Source organism: Mycteria americana, chromosome 9, assembly GCF_035582795.1.
Source record: "Mycteria americana isolate JAX WOST 10 ecotype Jacksonville Zoo and Gardens chromosome 9, USCA_MyAme_1.0, whole genome shotgun sequence".
Classification (NCBI taxonomy): domain Eukaryota; kingdom Metazoa; phylum Chordata; class Aves; order Ciconiiformes; family Ciconiidae; genus Mycteria; species Mycteria americana.
The window spans coordinates 36778205-36806153 of record NC_134373.1 but is presented as its reverse complement, the minus strand read 5'-3'; the positions used below and the strand labels follow the sequence as shown (position 1 = coordinate 36806153).

The following is a 27949-nucleotide window of genomic DNA, read 5'->3' as shown; positions in this document are numbered from 1 at the left end:
TTCTGTTGAAATGCTCCAAATCACACTGTGATAACATGGACAAGAATTCCCCACAAACTGATTTACTAGTTTTGCTACTGCATCATTTGGGCGCAAAAACTGAACATTTGATCAAAGCCTAAGTTATAAGGGTCAACAATTTTCCAATGCCTCTCAAAACTCCTACTGTATCTCCACAAGAACATACCAAATTCTTCTGAGCTCACTTAGAATATGAAAACAGATGGAAATCTTCCTGTGGATCCAGCATGCTGGTCAATGATGCAACTGCTCCCAGCTACTCACCACCAGCAGGAGGTTTTTATGCCCAAAGCTCTGACATCAAAAAGGACTGTGAGAACACTCCTCAATCTGCTGTTGGCAGAAGCACTCGAATTAGTTCAAACTTCACTCATCAGCTGCACACCAACAGCCTTTTCTAGATTCAGCTGCACTAAAGAAGTCACTGATCTCACTTCCAGTCACCATTTCCTCCATCTGCCAGTTAAACTGCTCCTGTGAGCCTCCCTATACATGTTTCAATTTGATAGAATGAATAAGAGACCTACATCTTACACAGCTGAAAGTTAAATGTTCAGAAACTCCTCACGATAACAGCTCATTTAACAGATCAGAAGGGGTGATAGACAAAACAAAAAGCTAAGGATATGTCAATATGATGGCCTCTTTCACAAAGGCAGATATCTGCAAGGAGCACATCTATTTACATCCTGCTTCACCGTAACATAAAGTAAAATGGTTTAGTTGGACACTAACAGAAAGCTACTACACCTCACTTAGCTGCAAACATACTTCTTCAAAACAAGTAGGGTAGGTTAACTGCTAGCCGATCATACAAAACAATTTTTAGAAAAATACAGCACTCAGCACTGGATCTTTGCTAAGAATGGTGAGCTAAACCAAAATCCAACAACACCACCTTCTACATTTGTGCCTTTTAGAGGTTATTTTTTGATCTGCTAACGCAAGTTATATGAAACTATGCTTTCAAAATGAAGGAGCAACTATGCTACGCTATTTAACCATAGCTTTAATGACATTTAAGATGTTTGTCCTGACAAGCTTCAGCTTTCAGACCATTCTATACACATGATTGGACAAAGACCTTTCATAAATGGCATTCCAAACTTGATAACAAACAAACCTGGGGTGGGGGCAGAGTAGAAAGTTGAGAGTGTTAAATAAAGGACAAAATTCCATTTTATACACAGATTTTTGAGTTATAGATTAAAGAATAACAAAAATTGATGTTGGGAAAGAGATAAAAGAACAGAAAAAACTTAGCAGCAGATGAACAAAGACAGGTGAACAATGCAGGATATGTTTATGCAGAAACCAATGGCTGCAGAGAGATAATGCTCCATTCCCTTCTAGAGATCCAAGATAAGGGATAGAAAAGAAACCCTTGAATAAGCATCCCACAGCCATGCTCTTCAAATCTACAGTTTGCTTCACCAGATACAGCAGATACCTGGATACAAACATACCATAACTGAATAGAACATTCTTGGAAACTTAATTCTGTATATCAGAGAAGAGTTCATAGCATAAAATGATACATTGACAGGATTCTCATAATACATACATTAAACTGCAGGAGACTAACTTATGCACAAGAGTAGCAGTGGAGGCTGTTCTGTAATTCAGGCTGCTGAGCTTCCATAAATGTGGTTTCAGACATTATTTCCTCTAAAGCACTCCTTCAAAAAGTTATGAGATCAAAATAAGGTTATAGGTAGGCTGAAAGTACAAGTTTCCCAACAATATTAAATCATAATCTGTTGCTGATTTATGATCTCCTAGAAATAGAGCTTTCCAATACCGTTATCTAAAAAATCTCTTAACATTGTTATACGGCGCATCAGTCCACCACCTCAAAGAAAAGCCAACAAAGAAACACATAAAACCTACTTTAACGGGCTTGCATAGATGCTACCTATCATCCAGAGCAAGCACCATATTAAGGCATTCACATAGATTCTTGCCTAGAGAGTTCGGTATGAGTGACCTTATTATTCAGGTCTTGCATTGCCGAACGACTCATCTTTCCATTACTAAAAGGCTCAATTTGGAATGCAGCGTTTAACAAAAGCCCCTGGGTGATTCCTATCCAGCCATTACTAGGTGGAATGTACATGGGAAAACTGCCACTAAAAGCTTAACTGGGCTCCCAAACCCCAACACTTCTGCAGTCCTTCCAACCTAGTGGTGCCAGGATTACAGAATACTCTACCACTTCTTTGAAAGCTCATTAGATGTCACACCCATGAATTAGTGGTTTGTATTTACTGGCTATTGCTTAACTCTGTTCATATCTATGAAATAAGAATTAGAGTATGCTGGAAAATTTCAGAATCTAGACACTTTAATAGTGATTTTATTGGCTATCACTAATCAGGACATCCAAAGTTGTTGTTGCTATTTTTATGCAGGTAGTAAGAGTTATAGCATAGAGTCGTCTAGCTCACCAAAACTGAACAATGCTGTCAATATATAAAAAGGTTTTTAAAAACTGAATGTATGCTACACTGCAGCCAATTCAAAGTTTATATTGCTTCATTAACATTATCTAACAACCCAGTCTTTATTGAACATGATGTCAAAAGGCCCATTTTCCCCAAAGAGTCCAAAAAATGCAACTGTATCAACTACTTTCAAAAGCCTAGAATACAGTACTTTGAAACTTTAAATGTATCATCGCATTTAAAAAGATGTGGCACTACATTTCTTAGTCAAATTAACTCTGGGGGAAGTAGATGTGTGAAAATGGTGATACAAAGATATACAAACTTAAATTAACCAAGGCTACTGGAGAAAACTGACAGCACCTTTCAACTGAATACAACACAAAACCATGGTATTTGGGTTTCATACCCAGAGCTATACCTAAAGCACTTCACCTAGAACGTCCAGCTAGTTTGAAGCAGTTTTACAGACAGAGTTTAAGCAAGTAGTATCAAATAAGTAAGACTATGATGTAAGGCAAATACACTAAAACTTGAGAAGAAATGAAAACAAAAAACTTAATACAAGTTAAAGGAAGAAAAAAAATCATAGATAGAACTATGCTTAAAACAACAAAGAGGAAAGTAGTAGTATCTGCCTCCTCAGATTCTCCTTCTTTATTCCTCCATACACACACACACAAATAAAATCTAATCAGAGGACCACTGCAACAGATTCAAGTAATTCACCCTTCCCAAATCCTTAACAAATACTTTCTGGAAAACTGCTAACAAACCTAACCCAGTACACTGCACACCCTTTAAAATTACTGGTATTTAGTCAAACCCATTTTTACTCCTGAGAAAAGTAGTCGTAGATCTTGATAGCAATTTACAGTTTTGTAAAATAAAGTGACCTAGCAATAGTGAGCAATGAAGTTACAAGTTACATTTTTGACCTTCCAAGATTTAAAAGACACAAGTCTTTATATTATCTTTACCATTGGGGCTTTTTTTTTTTTTAATTGAGTACAAGCTATAAATTACAGATTTTCTACAAAATGCTCAAACCCTCAACATCACAGTATTCACTGTAAAACAAACGTTTAATATTAGCTGCCTGGCAATATTATCATTTGTAACAAACAGAAGACTGTCGAAGAAAACATGTTTCCATTGCCATTTCTTCCTGCTGAATAGCAAATTGTTTGAATAAAACCTTTTGAAAAATAATTTCAGAACTTCATTTTTGTTGTTTTCACTTCAATAATAAATACGTATTCCTAATCTAACATTCACAAGAAATACTGCACTGTAAGCTTGCTGTGATCATGTCTTCTGCTTAGTATTCAACCAAACAGCAAGTCTCAAGTGCAATACTCCTTGTAGAAAACAAGACACAAGAAAGTAATCCCGTTGAAAATCGCAAGTTAATGCCTCAATGCAAAAAGGCTACTCTCAGACACTCTGTAAGAGAAAAAATACCCAACACACTCCCTATTCTGTATTAGGCACACAAGATGTCTCTCATTTCAGGCTAATGAAAAAAGGGCATCAATATTAAAAATTAAAACAATTAAAAAACCACTCCAAAACACCACACACTTTTGTAGATTATATTATCTGACAATGCACCCTAAACAAAGTATCCATCACTCATTTTGGTTTTTTTCCATCACCTTCCTAATCCAGCTTTCTATAGAAATCACACAAATCCACCAATATCTATCTTGTACTACAGGCTTAATTATGAAAAGTAGAATTTGTGCAAATCTCTTAGTGTGGATGATCTGAATTCTTCTTAGACTCAAGGTAAGAAACAGCTATGCCTCACTTCTTTTTCTGTCTCGCTCATAAAGTGAAACCCTTCTTCAGTGCTGAAAACTCATTTCAAAAAGTTATTAAGAGCAACCGTAAAAACCAGACTGTGACACAGTTTGCTCTTGATTCTTACACTTTGGATTATAGTACGCTAGATATATCCACATGCAGAATTGTCCAACATGCGCCAGAAAAAAACCCCAAACATAATAGAACATCCCCCACTTCCAACACTATGATAGGCAGCATGGATATAACATTTTGCCCTCAGGCAACATAAGGGGAGGTCTAAATAGGAACCCACGATAGCCGATACGAGCGCAGCACGCTTGCAGGCAACTACTGCTAACCCGAGGGGCTAAACCCGAAAACCTCACCCCTGCAACACTTAGCACCCCTAGAGCCTACCGCCTGAAGGGCTCGGAGTGCTCCGAGGGCCACCAACCGGCTCCCTACCCCCGGCTCCCAGAGAGAGCGCTTGCCCAGGGACCAACATCCTCCAACAAGTAACCGCGACAAGCGCAGCCAGGACCCAGACCCCAGGCCGGGGCGGCGCAGGGCTGCGGCGGGCCGAGGGCGCAGCCCCGGGGCCGACCGGCGGCCCCACGGGGGGGCGGCGCAGGAGCGCAGCTCCGGGCCGCCGTGCCGAGCCCCACTCCACCAGCGGCGGCCAGCCCTGCCTATATTAGGGAAGGGAAACGGGGCCAGCCTTTCCCCGCCGGACCGGGACCCCCCCACCCCCACGGCGTGCAGGTGCAGCCGGCCCCCGCCGCCAGCCGGCCCCAACGGCCGCGGCACGCGCCCCTCCCCCGCGCGGGCCCGCCCGCTCCCCCTCAGCGGCTGCCCCCCGCTCTCCGCACTGCGGGCGCGGCCGACCGCCCCCCCCTCCCCCGCTCTCCTCAGCGGAGTGCGCGGCCCCGCCGCCACCGCCCCCCGCCCACAGGGGCGCCTTCCCCGGCGGGGCGGCGGGCTCCTTACCGCGGCAGCGCGGCCGGCGGGCTGGGGCCGGCGCGGCGGCAGCAGGCTCACGCACGAGGGGCGCTTAACCTCATCGCCAGCCCCGACAGCCGCCCGGGTTCCTCCTGCTGCCGCGGCGGGGAGAAAGGCCCGCCCCGCCGCGCCGTCGCCGCCAATGGCCGCACGGAACACTAATGATTAACGGCCGCGCGGGCCAATTAGCGGCGTGGCGCCCTCCCCCGGCGCTGCCGGTGAGTGGAGCCTCTCGGCTTACGCGGGCGCAAGCCCGCCCAGGAGACATCGACCAATCGCAGGGCGCGGTTGCCTTGACAGACGGCCGTAACCACCAATAAGAACCCCGCCTTGGCACAGAGACCGGCATCGCCGCGCCCGCCCACTGTGGGCAGCCGACGACCACTGGCGGCGCGGCGGCGCGCAGACGGACTGCTCCCGCCGCTAATGACAGCCCGCCTGTCCCCTCTTCCTTGGCCCCCCTCGCCCGGGCGGCGGCAACCCTCCCTTGACCGTAAGGCGCCGGAGCAGGTCCGCTGCCGCCTGGGGTGCGGTCTATCCCGAGCAGCAGCACCCCAACCCCGTCTGGTGCCCCCCGCTAGCCCTCCCGGCAGGCGCACGAAAAGCCCGCACCCCTGACCGGGCCGGCGCAGGGCAATCTGGGAGCTGTAGTCTCTGCTTTGCCGCGCACCCTTTCGCTCTCCGGGCCCCTCGCCCTGGCTCCAGCTCTCAGCTGCTCTTTCCGCCAACCTCTAGAGCCGGCGGCACTGCCCGGGGCGCCCCTTCCTGCGGGCCCTTCGCTCAGCCCAGCCCTTAACGCCATTCCTGTGCCTACCACCCTCTCCTCCCAGCCAGCCCGCCTCTCTCGGAGCGGCCTCTACCCTGAGGTAACCGCGCCGCTTTCCTTCCCCCCTTCCGCCCCTCCGGCTCCCTCGGCCCTCCCTCTCTCCCCCGCGCACCATCCGAGCGAAGCAGGCGGCATAATGCACTGCCGGGCAGGATCGTGCCGTGTAACCTGCTCCCGGGGAAGCGAGACGGGGCGGGGGGGGACAGGACGGACAGAAAACATAAAGAAAAAACGGTCCCCGGGCCCGGAAGCGCCGCGCGCACGGCGGGAAGCGCGCGGGTGCCTGCGCGTGTGCGCTCTCCGCCCCGCCGCCCCCGGCTATGCGTCATTTCCGGGCGGCGGCGGTTTGAGCCGAGAGCCCGCGAAGGTGCGGGGCGGCGGCGGTCGGAGCTGTGAGTGGCGGGGTGGGGCCCGGCCTAGCGGCCCTCGCCTATGAGCGGTTCCTCAGGGTAGCAGGGAGCGGGAGGGACCGTTTCCAGCCTGTTCCCTGGGGTGGGATGCACAGTGGCTGGGGGGGTGGGCAGGAGGGGGGCGGTTGTGAGGGGCGGCCTGCGCCCCGCCCTAGGGGTGGAGGCCGGGCCGGGAGTGCGGTCTCGCCCCGCGAAGCAGCGGGGTGTAGCGCGCCCAGGGCCTGCGCAGTGAGCAGCCCTAGGTGTGTGCCCTAGGTGGGACTTGCTCACTGTAAAGGGACGAGCTTCCAGGTGACTCTTGTTCTTTCTCAGCCCACGTTTGTGCCAGAAGGTCTCGTTTAGGTCTGTTCGCCCTGGCTGCTGATGCTGCTTCTGGGTTATCTCAGCATGTGCTCAGGTAGTTCTGCTATTGCAGGTCGCTGTTGTGTACAGGGAATTGTATAAGTAAAAAAAAAATGTGCTCCAAGGCAGGTATTAAGGTGTCTGTTTTCCTCAAGCCCAGTACACTGGTCTGTGGAAAAACTGTTGTGTGCTACAGAGCTTTGTGATGTACTTGGTTCAGTCTGATTGCTTTTTCTTGTTACATTTTTTAAAATGCTGTATTCTAATGACTTGCATAGTTTTTAAATTCTTTATTATTCCACTAGTGGAAAAATGGTTGATGAATCAATTAGCCAAGCTCCCATGATATTTTTAGAACCTTAAATTCCCTATTAAGTTTTATTGAGCATACAGTTGTGAAGCAGCTAAGACCATCAAGAGGAAATTTATGAAGCAAATGCTTGATGGAAATACTCGTTTGTTTTAGGCATCTGCTACTGAGCTGCATTAAAAGGCTATACTTAGTGGTCTGTAAAAATAAATAGTGGGTTTATATTATGGTATCGGCTTGCGTTGGCAAACAGCTACTGCAAAACTTAAATAGTCTTTGAAGTTCCCATCAGTCTTGCACCCAACCTTCCAAAAAAGAAACATATCACCTGGGGTAATATCCTCAACAAGTTGGGTCTCAATACATACCTCCGGAAGGATAAGTGTCTATAGGGAAATGCACTATAGCAGCAGCAGGGACAGAAAGAATTCCAGACTTCTTAAAAATTATTTTATTCTATTTTACTAGTATTTATACTGCCCCTGTCCCTTGGTGATTACTTACTTTTCCAGTTCATTTATGAATTCATTGAACATAGTAGAAGTCGGAGTGGATTCCTTTGAAATATTGCTGATGTTTTTCTCTCATGTATGAACAGTCTAATTGCTTGTATTTAAAAAAAAGTTTCAGCGCAATTTTTTCACGACAGCTCAGTTTTCTTAAAAGTTTGAGGGACTTTCTCAAAAGTTTTCCTGGAAATTATAATTGCTGTACAAATATGTCTATAAAACTTACTGTGTTTTAATTAATGTTGAAAAATAGTGGAAACTGGACTGCATCAATCAGTTTATAGGTACATTGTTGTAGATCCCCTTCAAAAAAACTGCAGCAGACTTGAAAGATAAGACTCGCCTTTAAAAAAGATGCATTGACTCCCACCAAATAGACACATTTATCCTGGTGTTCACAAGTTCTGCACTTCATAATTTTTTACTGATTTTTATGCCCTATAAATGAATTATGCTGTAGTTCCATGAGTCTTCCCCATTCCTGCTTTTAAAAGTTGGGATCATTTACCACTAGCTAGTCCTGAGATACTAAAGCAATTTTGGATGAAAAGTTACTGGGTTTAGTAATTCAGCTATTTCATCCTTGATTTCCTTTTAAAACACTTGAGAATATACAGTACAGTTTTTATTTTTTTTACTCCTAAAACGTCTGTAGCTGAACGAACTCTGAGTGAAAAGTTAGGTCTCCACACCAAACCTTTTAGGTCTATTTTGTCTGAGAAAACTGAAGTTCCAGAGCTTGTGATCTAGGGATGTGGGAATGTTGATGGGATGCGTATTACAACATATTAAGGACACAGAAACAAATGAAAAATTTTAGTTAGAGAAAACATGCACTAATCTTTCTCTCTCTTCTTAGAGCTTCTGAATCTGCAATGGGTAGAACAACAGATGCAAACTGGTCTTCTGCTACACTGACTACATTTTTTTTTTAAAAAGGCTATTTTTATTTGTTGACTTTACTACAGTGGTGTACATAATTGATCTGTCTCAAAGCAAAATATAAATGACCACCACTGCCAAAGTCATTATACATAAGTAAGGCATTGATTCTCAATATAATTATTACTTTAGGAAATCAATAAAAGGCAATTTGGTGGAAATAATTTCTTTCTCTGTCTTGTTTTATCACTGTTCAGTCTCATTTTCTACACAACCAAAATAAATCTTCCATAAGGTCAATATACCTTTCATAGTGTCTTCTGTAGCTTTGGATATCATAAAATAGTGCTGCAGGTATGAATATGGACTGAGTATGGATTTTTATCACTGTTTAGTCAGAAATTATGACAGATCTTTGAATTTTCAGGGAATGATCCTTTGTATGATCATTAAAAAGTGCATATTTACAATAATTGAAGTAAACTTAAAAGGTTTGGAAAACTATGTAAGTGTTACTTTAAAAAAAAAAAGTGCATTTTAGTTATCTAAGTTCTTAAAACTTCATTCTGAAGTGCATGTTCTCAGGCAATCATATCTCGAGCATCAAATATTTTACCCGAGGTATTTTTTTACTTGCCATGAACTCCATAGTAATCAACCACGAGAGTGGTAGGTTATATATGCACAGCAGATGGCAAAGTCCATCTTTGAAAGCTTGTAGTGCAAGTTAAAATAGTAGTGTAAATAAGGTAAATGCAAAGGACTGGAGCATAAAGTTGATAATTAGGAGAATATTGGGGTAATATTCCAATATGCCTTTCCAAGGAGCAATGTGTGAAATGTTTAGTAATGCACAATTCATATTGCTATCTTGTCTTGTGCTCACGCTAGTCATTGTATATGTTTTTATAATAGTCGTTGTTCACTACGTGTGGACTTCTTTAATTTTTCACCTATTCTATAATTATTCACCATTCATTTCTTTAATTATTCACCTAGAAGAAAAAAATAAACAAAAACTTTTACATACCTGGTAGTTGGAGCTTTCTGTGTTGCTGCTTTTTAAGATAGATCTGCAAAGTCAGTTTTAACCTTATTAGTGACTGATGCAGAAACATTTTTTTATGGTAGTATTGCTATGTACAGATGAATCATATGTGCCTCCTAATTCAGATTTATGCTTCTGAAACTACATGGTTTTTATTCAGTGTTTCAGTGAAAGAATCTTGTCATAATCTAGTTCAACAGAAAGTTAATTATGTTAACATTTCATTCTTATATTGTCACTCACAACAAGCTATGTAGCAAGCTGATCAGAAGTGTATAATTTTCTCTGCTTTTATAGAATAGAAAATCATCACAGAAAATGAGTCAGACGTTTTCTTTAGGGGTGAATCACAGAACTGAGTGTTGAACAGGTTTGTTGGGTCCACCCATCCTGCAGCATACTTGTTTAATGTTGGCTCCACAGAAATGTTTAGTGTTTGTTTTCTGCCAGCAGTCTTAAAGTACCTTAATCAACTTAAAAATAAAAAAAAACAACAAAAAAACCTCTGTGGAAAATATTGTGACAGAACTATTGAAGTGATTATGATTGCTTTCCCAACAGTTAGAGCTGAAGCACTTCTGTTTGCTCAACTGAGAGATGAAGCGGGTATTTACCAGAGCTTTATGACTTCTTTTCTGTGAAATGCATCTCTTGGGTATACAGGGCAAGCTAGAGGCTTTCCTTCTGTTAAGCAAAGTTCAGTGATGGACATACATCAAAGAGCCTTGATACTGATCGTAGTACTTTTATCTGCTGTTGAATGTTCCAGAGACCCAAGGTACAAGAACATGGTTTCTTGAAAGATATGAGAGAGATTCCACTTATAAAAATGGGGGGGGGAAGCCATAGTCAATAGCACAATCACACTTAGATGACACAGAGTGTCTGGTTGGCAAAATAAATCCTTTCCTTTCTCTATAACTGGCTATTTCATTAACATTCAGAAGGTATCGCGCTCTATCTTTGGAGAGGTTATGTTCTAGAAGGTCTTTAGTCAGAAGTCTGTATCAGGAGGAGGTTTAGCAGCACTGGGCTTGTCTCTTGTTAGGTTAGCACCTTGAGTGCATGACCTGAAGAGAAGAGAGCCTGTCTTTCTGCTGATAGTACCAGACTTACTTGAGAATTGGGCTTTCTGTACCTTGATCATGCTATTGGAAGCACAACAGCAGCCTCTCTCCAGCCCTTGGGTTCTTATTGCTGTGTGAATTGTTTGCACTCAATCAGTGAGTAACATCAGGTGTTCAGACCCTTGAGTTACACGTTTTTGAGACCAGGGTTGAAACCATGTTTATACAGAAGTCCTGAAGTGTGTGTATGTGTATGCACACACATACCTATAATTCCAGTTAGGATTGTTGTTTTCATACATGTGCAATAATATTTCTAGTTATCCTTTGTGGGACAAAGGATAACTCTTCAAGAATATGCTTCTTACAATAGATTCTCTAGCAGCTAAGTAATTTAATACGAAGTAGAACAAAATCCATATCAATGGTAAATACAACTTGCCTCAACTTTAAGTGTCGCTTGATATTTTAAATTTAAATTCACTTTTTGTCCCCTCATCATCCAGCAGAATGGTACGCCAAAATGGTTGTGGTTACACACCACTTCATTGTAGAAGTGGTAGTAGATGCCCAAGAAGGTATGTAGAGAAGTTCTCCAATGTTACTCTGTTCAATACTTTCACCATGACAATCTCGTGGAACTTGACCGTAGGGTTGTCTGCAGCATTTTCCTTCCAGTTCTCTGAATGTCTGTGATGCGTATCTTGATAGATATGCCTATAATTCATCATATAACCAAAAAAAGTACTTACTCATTTTCTGTCTGTCTGAATGTCATTAGTCTGACTGGTGATGCCAGTGACGGGATAGCCCAAAATACTAGTTTTTCTAGGGTTCTACAACAGTTTAGTGGATTTCCAGAACAATCAGGTCCTTGGGTTTTTTCTTTTTTTATTTTTGGGGGGAGGAGAAGGTGGTCTTTTTTTTTTTTTATTATTATTTGGTTTGGGGTTTTTTTATCCAGTTACAGACATTTTTGTCAACAGTACTGGCAGTGCCAATTTTTTTTTGCTCCAGAAGTGACAAATTCCCGATAACTTATTCTTGCAGTGCTCCCTAGTCATCTATTCTTTCCATTTTCTTTGCATCTCCCAGATTTTAAGACAACATTAACTGTCAAACGAGACGGGACCCGGCTGACTCGGCAGTGTGAGAGGTGTACAGCCGGGGGTCAGAGAATCCTGCATCCCCGCTCCCCATCTTGCAGCACCACGGCCAGGGGCTCCGTGCGCCGCGGCCGAGCCGCCACCGGGGTAAGCACCATGGAGAGGGGCTCTCGGGGGGCAAGGGCTTCCCATGGTCTTGGAAAAATTCCAGTAGGAACTCCCCCTCCCATCCTAATGGAAGGATTTCTCTGTTTTAGGCTAACGTAGGCCCGTGGAAGATGGAGTGTTAGAAGATGTTTGTATAGTTGTGCTAGAACAAAAGCCCAGGCTCTTTCAACTTGGGCTATAGATAGATAGATGTAGTGCAGTTATAGCTAGATTCTCTTCACTGAAGAGAGTGTAACTTCAGCTGGAAGAGTGTACGTCAAGTTTTATAGCTAAAATGTCATAAATGGAGTTCTTTAGGAGTACAGAGGTGCTGTTCTTTCACTGTGGCATATAGTTTAATCTGAATCAATCTGTTTTACCTCCTCACCTGCACTGCATGACAATAGAAGGAAACTGTTGCAAACTCTGTTTTGCATGATCATGCTTTATTATGTTGATTACTTTAACCGTTTGCATTCTCCCCAGGTCTGTCTATCTTTGTAACCAGTCAGGGTTTTTAAAAAAAAAAAAAAAAAAAAAAAGTTACTTAGTCCTGCAGATCCTTGAAGTGAATGACCATTTAGCTCAGCACATTTCTTCTTGGAAATGTAATGGTTCATCCCGCCAAATCATATCTGACTTCTTCCAAGTTGCTTCAGAAATATGTCAGTATTAAAAAAATCTGTGTGTAACGTTCAGAATTTTGTTATCAAACCTGGTGGTACAGTATCTACTGTTAACAATACAGGAAGCATATTTTGGCTGATATTCTTTGTTCCTATGATCGTTAAGGTAATCCTGCTTCTCACACAGGCCATGAATCCAAAATAATTAGGTAATGCTTTGATGTAAAGGTTTGTTGCTTTCCTCATGTTTAGTTAGTGCACTGCTGCTGAACTTTTTAACCGTCTGTTTGTTAAAAGTCTATTGAAGTTATAAGACAACAAAAGCCAATATTTCTTCTCTGACCCTGTCCCCTTGGACAACAATTAATGAAGAATTCACATTTTTAGTCTGAAGTACAGTATGAAAATTTTCATTGATTAATTCTGTGATTTAAGACTGTTTCTTTCTGAGAGGAGTAAAGTTCCTTACTCCCCCCCCCCCGCTCTGATGAGGCATATTTTGCCCTTTTTTCCTGATTTGATTCTTGGGAGCAAAAATTTTAGAGGACTGTTAGTTCCATCATCATAAGGTTAAATAACCGTTTTTCTGTAACTTTTCTGAAAAATGTTTGCTAAAAGAGTTATATTTTGATGCCTACAAGTTAGCCTTATTTGAATGGCCAATAACTGTCATCCATGAATAGGGAACTTTCTTAAATAACTATTTCATAGCATTGCGGAAGTGATGCATGCTGATCTCTTTATACTGGAATAGTTAGAATATTTTATTGATACTGAAGTGGTGGGCTCTTCCTCCATCATCTGCATTCTTTTATGCTTTCTAGGGAGAATTCTCAAGACTTGAGAAGAGTTGTGTAGGTATTGAGTATTTCAAGATGGAGTGATTATTATTGTTCCATGAAGCTTTATTCTGTAATGTATCGCAGACCTGTCTTTTAAGTAAGATGTCTTTTTTGGTTTGTTTCCCTTAGGTTCAACATGGCTAGTATATTCCAGGAAACACCTACACTTGAAGCTTCTTATTCAGAAAATGTTGATGCTAAGCTGTCCTTTCTACCTGAAAGACTGAGAAAGAAACTGCTTCCTTTTCAGGAGAAAGGCATCATATTTGCACTTCAGAGAAATGGCAGGTAAAATGCTTATTGTATCATATGCTAAAAATGATCATTTTAGGTAAACGTAAATTAATTTTTACAGAGACTATGCAATACCAGCAGCTCTTAGGTGAGTTATATTACAGAAATTTTTCATAAACTATTAGATAACATGGTTTAAAATGAGGTGTTGTTTTGTTTTTTCCTCAGAGGATGAAGAAATGTTTAATAATGCATTATGCGAAAGAGAATTGTAGCATCAAAGATCTCCTCATGTAAGAGGAGGCTGATATCAGTAGGACCATCCTTTTTGTCATGTTAATAGAGAATTCATAAAATAAGTTAATTCACATTTCTTTCTTTAGTTCTTAATGGCGTGGTAGAGCTGTTAAGAGAATGACTAACAGATCTTGATGCATCTGTGTGGTATTCTATTTTAAACTTGGTACAATTCTGGCGTGTAATCAGGGTGTTCTGGAACTCACTGAGCTGCAACAGCAGAGCAGAAGCAGCCTTGCAGAGTGCTCAGTTAGCAAGTGCAGCAACTGATAGAGCAGGCATTCAACAATTAAGTACCTGATAAATTAGAAAAATAGTTTATGCAGCAGAGGCTGGAAATATTTTGCTGAGTAAGAGCCTGTTACTGAGTTACAGGGGCAAAGAAGAGGGAAGAGAAATGCTATTTCCATGTTTCTATGTTTTAGAAAATTTACATAATTGCAACCTAAAGCCATGAAACTACTGTATGTTTTTCTTTTGGAAAGTAATGATATTTTAGAGGTCTGGCATAAATGAAATTATTTTAGCTTAGGTTTTAAAGAAGGATGAAGTTAGTTTGATCATTTAATCATCTTGCTGAGAACAAGAGGCTTAGGGTCTAAGGGGGTTGCTTGCTAATGTTTGTGATTTTTGCAGGAGAAAAGAAAGGTGCGTCTCCTTCACTAAAGGTGAAAAATTGGAAAAGAAATGTTTATCATCAGTTCTTGCAATTATATGGAACTTTTGATCAATTAAAATTTCCTCTGAAGATTTTCACTTTAATTCTATTCATTTGGCCAAAACCCTTTGGCAATTATAACATTGCTGTCTTCAGGGAATGAAGCAAGCCATCTATTTTATGCTGCCAGACTAGGTAGCAGAGTAGAAAGATGAGCCCAGCCATTAACGTGCAAGCCTGAGATTTAAAAACCTTTATGCTGTATTGGCATTAACTTCTCTGTGACCACTGGTCATATTAGGCACTTTCCTCCTGTACAGTGTGACTGTGAGAACAAATGCATACAGTTTTAATGGATCACTAAGACTTTGATAGAATAGACAGCAAAGTCTACATTAGAGTTGAATTTAATAAATCCAAAGCCCTTGGCTACCATATCTCAGTTGATCAGATTCTAATAAGGGGAAGTGAGGTTTATATAGTATGCAATTGAGGTGCATTTGTATATACAAATAATGAAATAACAGAAAACATTAAATGTGTATAGTTTCTTTAATGTTAATTAGTGTAGGCTGGTGGATGTATTTGAAAGTAGCATAATCTTTTGTTATATGATATAGAGGTTCCTCAGGAAGCAGCTTAACTGCAGGGCTAGATAAATTTTAATCAGATTTTTTTTTTTCTTCTTTTTGTTTGCGAAGTAACAATTGCTTGTAAGAATTATCTAAAAAGGTTTGGAATACCTAGGCTAATGCTACCTCTCTGTCAAGGAGGGAATGGTATTATTTTCATTAGGATTATGAGATTTATGTTGTTTTCTTTTCTTGAAACCCATCATTAACAAAAGACTGTTGAGTAATATGGCACTGATGGTTTTACTGTGGCATGCGTATGAAAGTATTTTCATCATGATTGTAAGAGATCTCATTCCTTGGCATAGCAAATTCTGTATGTTAGGTGGGTCAAATTGAGGAATTGTGGGCACACTCTCAGCCAGCTTCTATATAAGGTAAAAGTTATTAAGTCAGACTTTCCTGAGGAGTATTTTTTTAAATCTATCCCTTGCTCAGGCAGATCTAATTTTCTTTCTGTCCCAAAACAGAGAACAAGAGCCTCTGCTGCTTGTAGCTGAATTTTCCTATTAGTTTGTCAGCCCTTGGCTCACCCAAGTCTTTCCTTTTTGTGTACTCTGTAATGATTTAAGCCTTCTTTCAGTATTCCCAGTGGTATAGTTTAGCAGGGTCTGGTACTTTTCCATAAAAGTGTCTTTTCTAGTTTTAAAAATATATAAACATTGGACATGAAGTGAGCAGTATATGCATCTCAGCTCTTCTTTCTCCTCTCCCTCAGGCTGTGCACTCCCTTTGCAGGCAACACGTAATTCATGCTTTGCTATAGTGGCAGGAAACTGGTGTAGAGAAAATGCTCTATTGTTGGCTGAAGAGATTCAATTAATATTATCTTAGGTTAGACAGTCACCCAGCGTGAAAACGGACTTATTATTAGAATGAACTTTTATTTCTTGCGTGGAAGGGGCTGGGAGTAAGCTGTTAATTCCCTTGTCTTTTCCCAAAGCATAAAATAAATATGCTGTTATGATTTGTGCTTTTGATTCATTAGTAAATGAATCAAAGGCTTTTTTCAGTAGATGCTCCAAAGGCATCATTTAGACTAACAGAGACTGCCTAACACTCTTCTAGGAATAATAATTCTAGAGCCAGCAAGACAGAGTATAGTTCAACATATGCTAAGATACCTTTTAGCTCACAAACATGCCTTAAAGGTAAATAACTGCATGGCTGCTTATTCCTTACTAGAGATTATTCTTCAGAAGTGCACTTGAGAATAGTTACCTAGGGACGGAAACAATGTTTGGTCTTTATTTATAACATCAATGTGCAGAAAAGATGGGTGCACACAAATTCTGTCCTTGAAAACTTTTATTTTTATGCTTTTCTTTCAGGAAAAATGTAATTTACTTTTAAAAACAGCATATTTATTTATTTATTTATTTATATGTGCTTTAAACTGTCTCTTAAATAGAAAGTAACAAACTTGCCTCTTCCAGGAACATAAACTCTTAGCAATGGGCTTAGGAAATATTTTGTGTTGTTAGGGTCAGTTGTGTGTACGCTGTTGGGAGGTGTATGTGAGCAATTCTCTCTGCTCTTTGCTGGTTATTAGCCATAGTTCGGGCACATGAGGACAAATCCTCATTTCCTAAGAGCTCAGGGTAACCTAGTCACAAGTGAAGAGGCATAAACTGAAAACCTTAAAGTAAAGATGTCATCTTGTTTATTGGGTTTAGTTGTTCTGAGCAACAGCGTATAATTTTCAGGCCTATTTTGTTCTTCCATGTAAAATCTATGAAGTATGCAGGAGGAGGCTGACTTGAGAATGAAGGCCTAAACAATACTGAGAAGTTACCAGCCAATGGTCAGGTGTTAGTAAAGAGGAGGTGGCAGTGTTGAAGCACAATACTCTGGAAAAAGTGGTAGAAGTTTGAGCAAAATATCCAAGATGCAGAGATATATGGGCAAATGGCTTGATTGTACTGATAAGGATTGTATTCAATCTCTTTTGAGCCCACATCTCTCTTTGGATATTATTTATTTTTACTGTTACTATTCCCTAACATAGTACTTGGAAACTCACAATATCTTTCTACCATGTATTCTTTATATCCTCTCATTATAGAAGTGTGCTACATCAATCTTGTATTATAAACAATTTGCTCACCTGAATATACTGTAAAGTCAGAGGCATGGTACTGTTTGAAAGTTGGCTCTCTTGCTACTGGCTAACATGTATAAACCATATCACTAAATGCTTTATCAAGTTTTATAATAAAAACTGTCAGCGTGTGATTTGCAAACATCATTATTTAGCATTGCTTGCCTTAGTTGATGGTATCTGAAAAAGATGCCTTCAGACACACAGATATCTTTTTTTTTTTTTTTTTTTTCCTAGAAATGTTGGCAGAACAATTTGTTTAAGGTATCTTTCTTGTGGATGCAAAAGAGGACTTGGAGATATTTACCACTCATGAAATAAGCTTTTCCATTGTAATTGTATGCTCAAACTGTTTTACTGGGGTAATCTAGTTTCCTGCTGTGTTTTCTACTGACTTTCTTACATAAGGTTCAAGTGCATTAACATTGTAACTTCTGTTTTCTGGCAAAAAAAATATTTTTTGATATAAATTTATCTAAATATTGAAATGCTTATTGATACATTTACCAGGATTTGTATTTTACTCCAGTGTTGATTAATAGATAATTTTTGCTATTTAATGGTACCTTTAAGTTGTAGAGGTAATACATTAACTTACATTTATATGTTCTGGAGCATGTGATTTTTAATTTCCCATACATTCTGGCTTAATGTTGTTTATTGAGTATAGACACAGTAAAAAAGCGGTAAATGACAATGGATGGCAGTAACATGGTATGCAGAGTTCACATCTGGCATTAAGAGCTATCAGTTTTAATGAAAGGGTATTTGTTTTGTTAGGCAGTCATTTTCTAGAGTAAGAAAAAGTTGCATAGTGTTTAATGTTGTTTTGGATAGTAGGCTACAGAGAATCATTATGATAGTGAGCTTGTTAGAGAATGGAGTGCAAGTGTCCCCTATTATAATAACGAGTCAGTTGGCTGCACTTCAAAATAGTACATTTTTTTCCACTGACCGTGTCTCTGATCTCTAGCAAGCTACACAGGAGAAACACATAGTTAATTCTTTGTTAATTAAAACAGATTTTTAGTTCAAAGACTTTATCAGTCTTCATAGAAATTAATTCCGCCCCCCCCAAAGTAGACCAGAAAAACAGAGGCTCAGATCAAAATTTCCTCAAAGCTTATGAACACAGCTAAAAGGTTCTAGCTCCAGTTCCTCACTGGAAAGGTAGAGTACATACAGTCTGCTGAGGTTTTAGTAGTTGAATCATAGAAATGGTGGCTCTTGGGCAGAAAGCAAATAGAAATGTTTAGAATTCTCAGGTGAAGTATAGTCCTTTATAGGGCCAGGAATTTCTGATACAAGTCATATTTAAATTCTTGGGCAAATTTCGACACAAATGTCTTTGACTTTCTAGGATGGTAGTAGGAAGGAGTGATGAGAATGCACAGAAATTGAGTCTAGATATCTGTGCATCACAGTAGACTAACTTTTTTTTCCCTTTGAAATTAAAAATTCTCAAGTTCTCAGAAATCCTTATTCTGAATCTGCTTTGTTGTATCTCATTTAGCCTGCCTGAACATAAAAAACCCACCCTATAGTCTGCATGTCCAGTGTGTTGGGCAGGTGTGGAGGGTGGAAATGTGTCTTTTAATAGAATTTTTTAGACTTTGAGGAAGAGGTTAACTTTTCTTTGTCTAGACTCTGAATCGGGTGAATTCTTCTGTATTAGCCATTGAATAGTATGAAAGGTATCATTTCCATTTGAGTTGAGTGTCTAAGGGAGTTATATTTCTAGCTTTTGGAAGCTGATATAATAAGAGAAAATATGTTCAGTCTATGTTTGCTTCCATACACATTTTAGTTTGTGCTAGAACAGTAGGTCCTTTTCTCTTACACTTTTGTTTAACTGTTTTTCCCTTTCACTCTTATTTTTGTCATTTTTACTGAGTTTGGTTCTGGTTTTTGTGTTGTCTATTACTCTTTCTTTCTCTTTCTGTATAATGCCACTGTTGCTTTCCGTCTTGTATTGCCTTTTTAAGTTACCAGAGCTTTTGTTTTACTTTGCTTTTATCTTTATTATTTTTTGATCCATGATTACTGATTGATTTGCTTTTTCAGTGTAATTCTTTTCTTCAGTTTCTTATCTTTGATAGTAGCTATGAATAAGAAAATTTCAGAGAAGAAAATACATTTTTCTTCCATTTCCATTTTGAAGCACTATGCCTAGATGCATGTTTACATATCTGTTACTGTCTATGTCTAGTTTTTCTGTTCTTTGTTTGAAAGGTCATAGGTTGCTGCAAGTCTATGTTGTGATTAAGTGCAAGACCAACTGCTTTTTACGATTGTCTAAAATCATCTCTTTTTTTCAGAATCAGCTACATGGTTTAAAGGAAAACTGAACAACAATATTTTACAGGCTACTGTTGGATTGTCCCCCAGTATTATTTCTCAGTATTTCTCTTCCGGGAGATGTGGCATCGTTATTTTCAGTTGTATTTTGCTTTACTCTCTTCATCTGTTATAAGTCCTCACAGCACTACAGTCTATTAGTTTACTTAACCATCTTAGTTTAACTTAAGCAAGTAGCATACAACTTCATTTATGCAGTGAAAACATTAAGCATTAATTTCTAAAGGAAGAGAAATGTAACAGAAATCGTTGACATGGAGAGTTCATATTTTATGGAGCTATAGCTATTTGATAATTATCAGTATATCATTTGTGACATCAGTATTTATGGAGAACATTTATAAGAAGAATTTTTCTTCAAGTTTTATTCATATTGGGCCATTTTGTTTTGAATAAGTTGCTGAAATTTGTAGTGAGCATTCTGACTATTTCCTTGTAAGCACATAACAAGGACTATCTATCGTTCTTATATGCTGCAGATAAGGATGTAGAACTGGTGTAAGTACCAAACGGAATATCCTGTAATGACTCCAGATGTTGTAGTATCACTGTTGTGAGACTGGAGTTAATCTGAATTCTTGTTATTAAACTTGTGACCAGTTTGATCTTAAGATGGAGAGTTCAGAATTTGACATAAAGAAGATAAATTCAAAACCAGACAAGATGAAGTTAATCATAGTCTCTTTTGGGAGATCTACTTATTCTCTCTGGTTTTGTCACGCTGACTTTGATAGATGCCAAATTAATTAAATTTGCATATTAGAAAATGAAATTCTGTTCACATTCGGTTTTGGGGGGGGGGGGGGGTTTAGTCATGTCTACGAATATTTCTATGAATGTTTCATTTTTATTTTAATTTGTACTTGGTGACTTGAAGCATCAAGTGCCATCAACAAGTGTCTCCATTATTTGTAGATCTTCAGATCAGAGGGAACTGGGAATAAAAATAATTGTAACTTTTAAATGTGATTTCTGTCTCTAGTCTCAGTAGATTGTGGTTAGATAGTCTGAAAGAGATGTTTGAAACAAGGCATAACTCTCTTGCTGGAGTAAGAAAGAAATCTTCTTTTATACCAACATATTCAGCAACATTTTAGATATATGAAATGATTATAATTTTGTGATAAATCTGAGTCCTTAAACTGTGCATCATAATAGATGAGGAGTTGTTTCCAGTCTTAGAAAACAAAGCTGAAAAGTAATCCTTGGGGAAAAAGAATGGAATGGCTATTTAATGAATATGTAGAGGATCAAACAGTTAATTTAATACATTTCAGCAATTAAATATGGAGTAGCTCTGTGAGTACTGTGTGTTTTTGAGAAGGAGGGAGAGATGATTAAATGAAGATGCTAGCTCACAGAATGAGCTTCAGATGCAGGAAGTATGAATGAGAGATTGAGCCAAATTCTGCAGAGCTGTCGTGGCCAGGGAGGCTTGTTTGGAAGTGATGCTGGAGGAACTGGGAAGCAATTCAAATGGAACAAAAAATGCATTGTCAGTAAGTGAATATAGAATGTCATTCAGGAGAGGAACTGTGTGGGGTTAAAAAGAAAGATTTAAGAACAGAAAAAAGCAATGGTAGTAATCTGAGGAATTACCTGGGCTTAAATGTGGACTTTTAGCAGCAGGAATGGAGAAGAAAATACAGATTTTTAGAAATGCAGGGCACAGTTTGTTAGAATGGAAGAGAAGAACCAAGTGAGACAAAGCCTACAAGTGCAGGTAATAGGTTGTCAACAGTGATGGAGGGAGGGGAAATGTGTGCAATGGAAGTTTGCAGCAGGAGAATCCACAATGAAAAATCGGTGTGTTTAAGCATCAGGGAGAGGGCAGAATGGAAGCGATCGGTTTTGAGTATGAGACAAGCTGCTTTAATGCGAGTGAGAAAAAGTAAGGTCTTAAACAAGTATGAGTCAAATTCTGACTGACTTAATGGAAGTTGGAAGGAGCAGAAGAGAAAACTACCTGAAAGGTAGCTGGGTAAACAATTTAAATCCACATGCTTTATGATGTCTTTGTACTGTGTTGAACGGGGGACAAGTTAAAGTAGAGGAGATAAATCAATGTAGAAAAGATCGGCAGAATTGCTTAGTTCAGAGATACATGTCAGAAAAGAAGAGGGATATTCTGAATGGATGGTTGTTTTTGAAGTAATTGGAAGGTACAAAAGTATTTTGAAGTATTGGTATGGAGAAGGAACCAAGTGTAGGAGAAAACTAAACACTTGGTTTTGAGAGCTTGCGGTACTGGAGGGAAAAGACACTGAATCTGGGAACTATTGAAAATGGAGAGACTAGTGATGAGACACTTCTCTAGGTAATTCTTTTCCCTGTTGCCTGATTCAGCTGTCTTTAAAGGAGGAAGATGAGAAGAGAGTAGTTCTTCTGCAGCTCTTGCAGCGCAGATCACTGCGGGGGGGGCTCACTTGGGAAAGCAAAGTTTATTGGAAAAGTAATGATAAGTACCTAAATTTAATTGGAAGTCATTAGACTACATGCTGAGGAAGAACTACTGTTGATCACAGGTATTTTCAGTCATGCCAATTAATACTGAGGTTAAGGTTTGTAGCCTAGATTGTCAGTAGTTGAAATTAGTTGATGTTATTCCAACTGTTCCAATTAACTGAAGTCAATTTTTCTTGCATTGAGTCAGCTGGTGAACCAATTTGTCTCTGAAGCCAGTGAGTGAATGGGTAAAGAGTTTTCACTATCACTATTAGGTGTCTTCTTGACTGGAATTTTTATCAGTTAACAGTTCAATTAATATATTCTTAAAACCTATTGAAGTGTCTGAGCTTAACCTTCAATTTGACCACTTTGATATGTGTTATTCCACACACCTTTGTCAAAGCTAAAATACTAGAATATGTTGGCAAATGTGTTCTCATAGCTTTCAAATCTTAATAAAGCATTTTAGATGTTTTTTTCAGTTACATGTTGAGCAGTGCTGGAGAAAAACATAAGGCAGCACAACCATTCTCCTCTACACTCCTTTAGAGAATCATTAACACTGCAGATGTGGCAATTTAGTGCATCTTACATTAGATTGAAGGTTGTTTTTTTTATTATTTAGGGATTTTTTAAAACACCTAGTGTAGTTCAAGAACAAGGGTATCATCTAGCTTAAATCTTCTGGGGCTCTATTTTTGGTGAAACAACCTTGATTATTTTTGCAAGGAAGTCAGCTCTCTTTGTTCTAGTTTTAGGACCGCGTGCTGTGATTACTGACACACAAATGTAATGGTTGCTTGCGCAGTTTTATATAAAAATGTACTAAGTTCAGATTCCTTAAATAACCCTTGGTTAAGATGTTAGTGCTAAAGTGTTGGCTTGTGAGTAGGAGGTAAATTATATGTTGTAGCGTTATATAAAACTGACTCACATGAGTAGGTGAGAATCCCAAGAATATCAGGACACCCACACTAGTGAAAGAAAGATGCGAGCTTCCTCTGTACAACATGTTCCAAAGACTGCATTAACAAAAACAGCTTTAATATGTTTGAGTAGTAACAAAATTTTTCGGTGTTATAAGAAATGAAGTGCTACTGCTTTGACTGTTTGTCTTGGAAAATGCATTTAAAAGTGAAGAAGTTTGTTCTGAAAAAGTTACCTGTGGTTCCACTATTTTTTTTCCTGGATAAATAGCTGTTGAAAATTAATCAAGAAGTTAAATTATCCCCACAAGCAAGCAATAGTTGTATTGGATTGTTATACCCCCTTAGCTTTTAATCCTCCATGTAAGGAAGCAGAACTGTCTAGTTCAGAGAGGATATGATTGCAAAATATTTCTGTAGTTAAAAGAAACCTCTAGCGCTGACTATATTACTTAGTAGGATTCTTGGTTATATAGACCTTAGATACATGCCAGTGTGTTGTTAATTGGTATTCTTGCAAGAGCAAAGTTCAAACTTAGATTCTTTGTCTTTGCAAAGATGCCTTGCTGAAGTAGCCATAATTAATATATGAAACTTTAACTGTATTGTTAGCAATATTAACCAGCAAACATTTCAAAAAGGGTGACCTGAATGTAACCCAGACACACAGAAATAGAAATTAGTTTCATTTAAACATTTTTTCCTTCCCTGAAACTCATTTTATGAAACTGTTTTAGTATTAACTTCTTTCTGGTGCAGACTATTTTTGTGTGGCTGTATGACATATGCCACATGAGCTTAGCCCTAGTTTCCTTCTGCTTCTCCAATCAACTCATCTGCATAAAATTTTAAAGATCTGCTTCTCCTTCTGCTTTGCTAAGTTGGTTCCAATCTTCTTGACATCAACACAACCAGCAGCTCTTTCTGTGCTCTTTGAGGTTTGAAAAATTATGCTTTCTGACCTTCTGGAGGCAGAACTTTCCAGACCAGAGCTTTCATAGGGCTAGGCTTTGGGTTTCTTCCTTAGTTCCTTCACCTGTTTTTTGCTAACTTCTGGTTTCTCTCCAAGATTTGCTGTAGTAAGAATCTGTAAGTGCACCTTTGCTTGGTGCTTGATACCTTTACAAGACTGTTCTGATAGTGTGTGCTAACTCATGAATATCTGGTTCTGGGGTTCTGACTCATCCAGCTTTGTGTGGTCCCTTAAATTATGTGATTCTTTACATTTAGAAGAAAGCTTCAAACACAGTGATGGGTTTTGTGTATAACCTCAGGTGCTTGCATTTGTTCTCTTTTGTGTGGGGATCAACAGTAAGGTTTTGGATCTATGTGCACCTGAGGTGAACCAACACAGTAGACTTCTGCTCTCTTCTCTGCATGCATATTCACATACCAGAATACGTTCTCACACAAAGCTTCCTGGTTTGTTCTTTGTGTTTGCATTTTAATGGAAAATGTAGTTTTATTTTAAAGCTAATACATCTCCAATTGAAAAGGTTGTTAAGTCCTAGTGGAGACCAGACTATGTGGATCCCTTCTATTTATGAAACATACTACTGTGTCCGAAGCCTATTGCTAACCCTACAACTTCAAAAGGGTTATGAATAGTAGGAAGATTGTAGCAGCATGTGCAATGCATCCCAATGAGATTCTGGTGCTTTTCGTTAGGAAAAAATAGCAGATTTCCTTGATAAATGGACAGAGGATTCAAATGCTAGCCACAGGATTCACTAGGAAGAAGGGAAACATTTAATAATGAAATGGGAAAGAATCTGAAAGAATTTGCCATTGACTGTGGTGCTTTTTGCATGGTTGGACTTCGCTGCTGAGAGTAAGTGTAACTGAGACATCTAAAATGATTTTTTTTCCCTGCTTTTCTGAAACTTTGGACCATGTGGGCTGAGCTTATAACAGGATATGAAACTGCGTATCATAACTCTGATTTATATTCTTGGATAGAGCTATTATTAAGGTGTCATATGAACAGATGGGATATGAATGATGAAACTCGGATTGGGTAACTACCAGTTGAGAGGAAATGACTAATTGAACTTCAGAGAACAAGAAGTCTGTCTTCTTGCAGTCAAAATATGTGAAGCAAAAATACATATTTGTCCCTTCAATGTAGCTGAAGATCTGTTTCTTCTGCTTTGACAGCATGGAACCTTTATGTTCATGTTGGCAGCTTCTCTGACTGCGATAATATAGGACATACTGAAGTTTGTTTTAAATAGAGGCTGCGTATTTTTAACATTATGTAAAGCAAAATGTGAAGTATTGCTTTTTAACAGCTTAATGCAACTATTAGATATGTTATGAGTTCCGTGTGATCTGGGCTATAATGATGGGGAAATTCTTTTCATTTCAAATCTAATTGTTGTGATTATAAACTGGGAACACTTGATGATTTCCCTGTCAGTAATATAAGCTATTTTTCATTGCCCTAGATTCTGATGAAAAAATTTTTGACTTCTCGTATTTTGTAACTACATTAAGCAGGCATCTTTAAGGTTCTTATTCTAAAACTGTGAAAACTACAGAGGATGAATGCTCTAAAATGCATTAAGTCATAAAATAATTTGAATATCCTCAATTTCCACTTATATTAGTTTTATTAACTTCTAGCTGTATCATAAACTCATCTTGTGTGTCATGTCAAAATTTTTATCAAGTGTTAAGTGTCAATAGTGTTAATTAATGGGCATAAATCAGCAATTTTAAAACTGTAGCACTTCAGGAATTCGAGTATGAACAGTGTGGCTCAAAGCAGTGATTCATGTTGCTAACTGTATCATAACAGAGGACTTAATACATTCAGATACTCTAGCTGGACCTTTAGAAACAATTTTGTGCACCTGATTCATTAATCTGTGATGTGTCTAGTCAGATGTTTACATGACTAAAAAAATGTATGGGTTGCAAGTATCAGAAGAAAATCCAAGCTACTTATGACAAAGCTATTTCATCATTGGGTGGAAGAAGAGAATGAATACTTAACTAAATAGCAAAATATCACTATAGATATATAACTTTTAAGCATATGGGTGTTTCTGTGGAATCTCTATTTGTATTGGTACTTCAGAAACAAGGAAGATAAAACTGTGGTGATCACTTTACCATTATTATCTTTTAAGAGTGGTTATGTTATGGATAAAATGATGGCAGTTACTTTGTACTTACATTCATTTACCAGCAATAAAATTATTAGTTTCTATAAATATTTAAAAGCCAGCAACTTTGTCGCTGCTACATAAGAAGTTTCACTTCAGACATATTAAGTGGAAGTTAATAGACATGAAAACAGAAGATAGATACTCTATAGCAGCAAAGATTCTATGAGCACAGTCTGAAAATGAGTGCAAAAAGAGAACCAGAACAACTTCTTATTCTTCGGCAGATACTCAAGTCATCAAAGTTTAAGTGGCTACAGTTCACTCTAATGAAAAACATCTCATTTTATGGAAAAAACATCTGTTCCTGTGGTTCACATATTTTTAAGGCTTTTTATTTTAACTGCTATTCAGCTTCTAATTGTCAGAGCAATTTGTAAATCACTCTGAATTTCTTCATTTTAGCTTGTTATCCTGAAAAAAAGAATGAGGGTCCAAATAGTTCACATATGCCAAAGAACAGTGCAATAGAATCTTATGTATTCTCACTTTGATTTTGGTGTGTCTGAACTGGCATAATTAGCATTTCATTATTTATGCAATTCTACTAAAATATAAGTTGATATGCTGAGAAATACTGTATTTGTCAGTACAAGTTGGCAAGGAACATTTGTATTCCTGTCCTCTTTACCACATTTCGTTACTACCAGATGCTACTTGGATGTAATATACTCTCATTTATTGCTGTATTTGTACATTTGCTCTGATATCCTTGTATTAAATATACTATATTGTTGAAGAACATCTTTGGTTTGTTCTTGAGATGCCTCTGTTCCGTAGCTAATTGCTATAGTCTTACTCATTTTCTGCATTTGTGTAGGGAGATTAAAAAACCCTGCAACACTAGGTTGTCGTGCATTCCAATTGATTTCAGGCTTCAAACTGTTTTTAAAAAACATGATTAATGTACGGAAAGCAGTTGGCCTCTGAAAGAATCTGCAAAAAGAAAGACTTGTTTTGTAAACTTCAGTTCAAGCAATTAACAATGAGTATTAAATGAAAAAAAATCAGTCTTTGAAGTGAGCAAAAACTGACATTATTTTAAAATTAGAATTGTGTATTAGTTGTCTGCAAATAAATGTCATTGCCCAGCTGCAAATCACAGGCATTAAGACCCTAACATCATGAGTTGCCGCTAAAAATAATTCTCTTCCTGCCTTTTCTTCTTTGTAAATCTGTGCAGACTTGGGGGGGTTGTTTTGTTACGTTTTCTTCCTTTGTTTTCATTGCTCCATCCCTAACAACTTGGGGAGGGAGTGTGGTTACAAAGCTATTGCGAGTAGATAGTTTGTTACTTACAAAAAATTAAGTTATATAAGATATATTTTGAGTTGTCTTTTATGTTAGTTGAAAGAAACTGATGAAATTGATAGACATTGAAATTTACACCGGCAGATGGAGTGAGCAAACAGCAGTATACCATGTTTCTCAGAATATCAAACATTTATCTCGCACATCATGTCTGAAAAGTGCCAGTGTATATTTTCTGCTGAGATTTCTATTTTGACCACAGAAATGTCCATTTTGGCCCCATGGCAAGATGCATGTTATTAGACACAATGACAGCTCTAAGTTGATGGTGCTGCTACAAGCATTAATCATTAGTGTAAAGTGGCTGGTTTTTGTGCAGAAAAGAAGACTTCTGTTGTGGTTTTGCATAGCTACACTAACTTCAGAGTACCTACCACTAAAAAAGCAGTTCTGTATTACTTTAAAAAAAATTCTTTATTAAAATACAGAGTATTTGTATCTTGG

At 38.8% G+C, this 27949-nt stretch overlaps 2 protein-coding genes across 9 annotated transcripts in view; one reads left to right on the top strand and one right to left on the bottom strand.

Moving 5' to 3' along the window:
• Window positions 1-5639: 5639 nt before the first annotated feature.
• The window catches only part of ZRANB3 (zinc finger RANBP2-type containing 3), a 54977-nt gene continuing 32667 nt past the window's right edge, over window positions 5640-27949 (top strand). For 3 of the 8 annotated variants that reach the window (XM_075511200.1, XM_075511198.1, XM_075511193.1), the window contains exons 1-3: window positions 5640-6121; window positions 11745-11902; window positions 13500-13658. In XM_075511200.1, coding sequence (XP_075367315.1) covers window positions 13507-13658 — 152 coding nt within the window. In that variant the 5' untranslated portion in view covers window positions 5640-6121; window positions 11745-11902; window positions 13500-13506. Of the gene's footprint in view, window positions 6122-6324; window positions 6474-6671; window positions 6889-11744; window positions 11903-13499; window positions 13659-27949 lie in introns of those variants that run through there. The other 5 variants (XM_075511196.1, XM_075511194.1, XM_075511195.1 and 2 more) reach the window with 5 other exon arrangements.
• The window catches only part of RAB3GAP1 (RAB3 GTPase activating protein catalytic subunit 1), an 83613-nt gene continuing 66267 nt past the window's right edge, over window positions 10604-27949 (bottom strand). Inside the window, exon 25 of the transcript XR_012776995.1 lies at window positions 10604-10615. The gene's annotated coding sequence lies outside the window, so the exon portion shown is untranslated. The remainder of the gene's footprint in view (window positions 10616-27949) is intronic.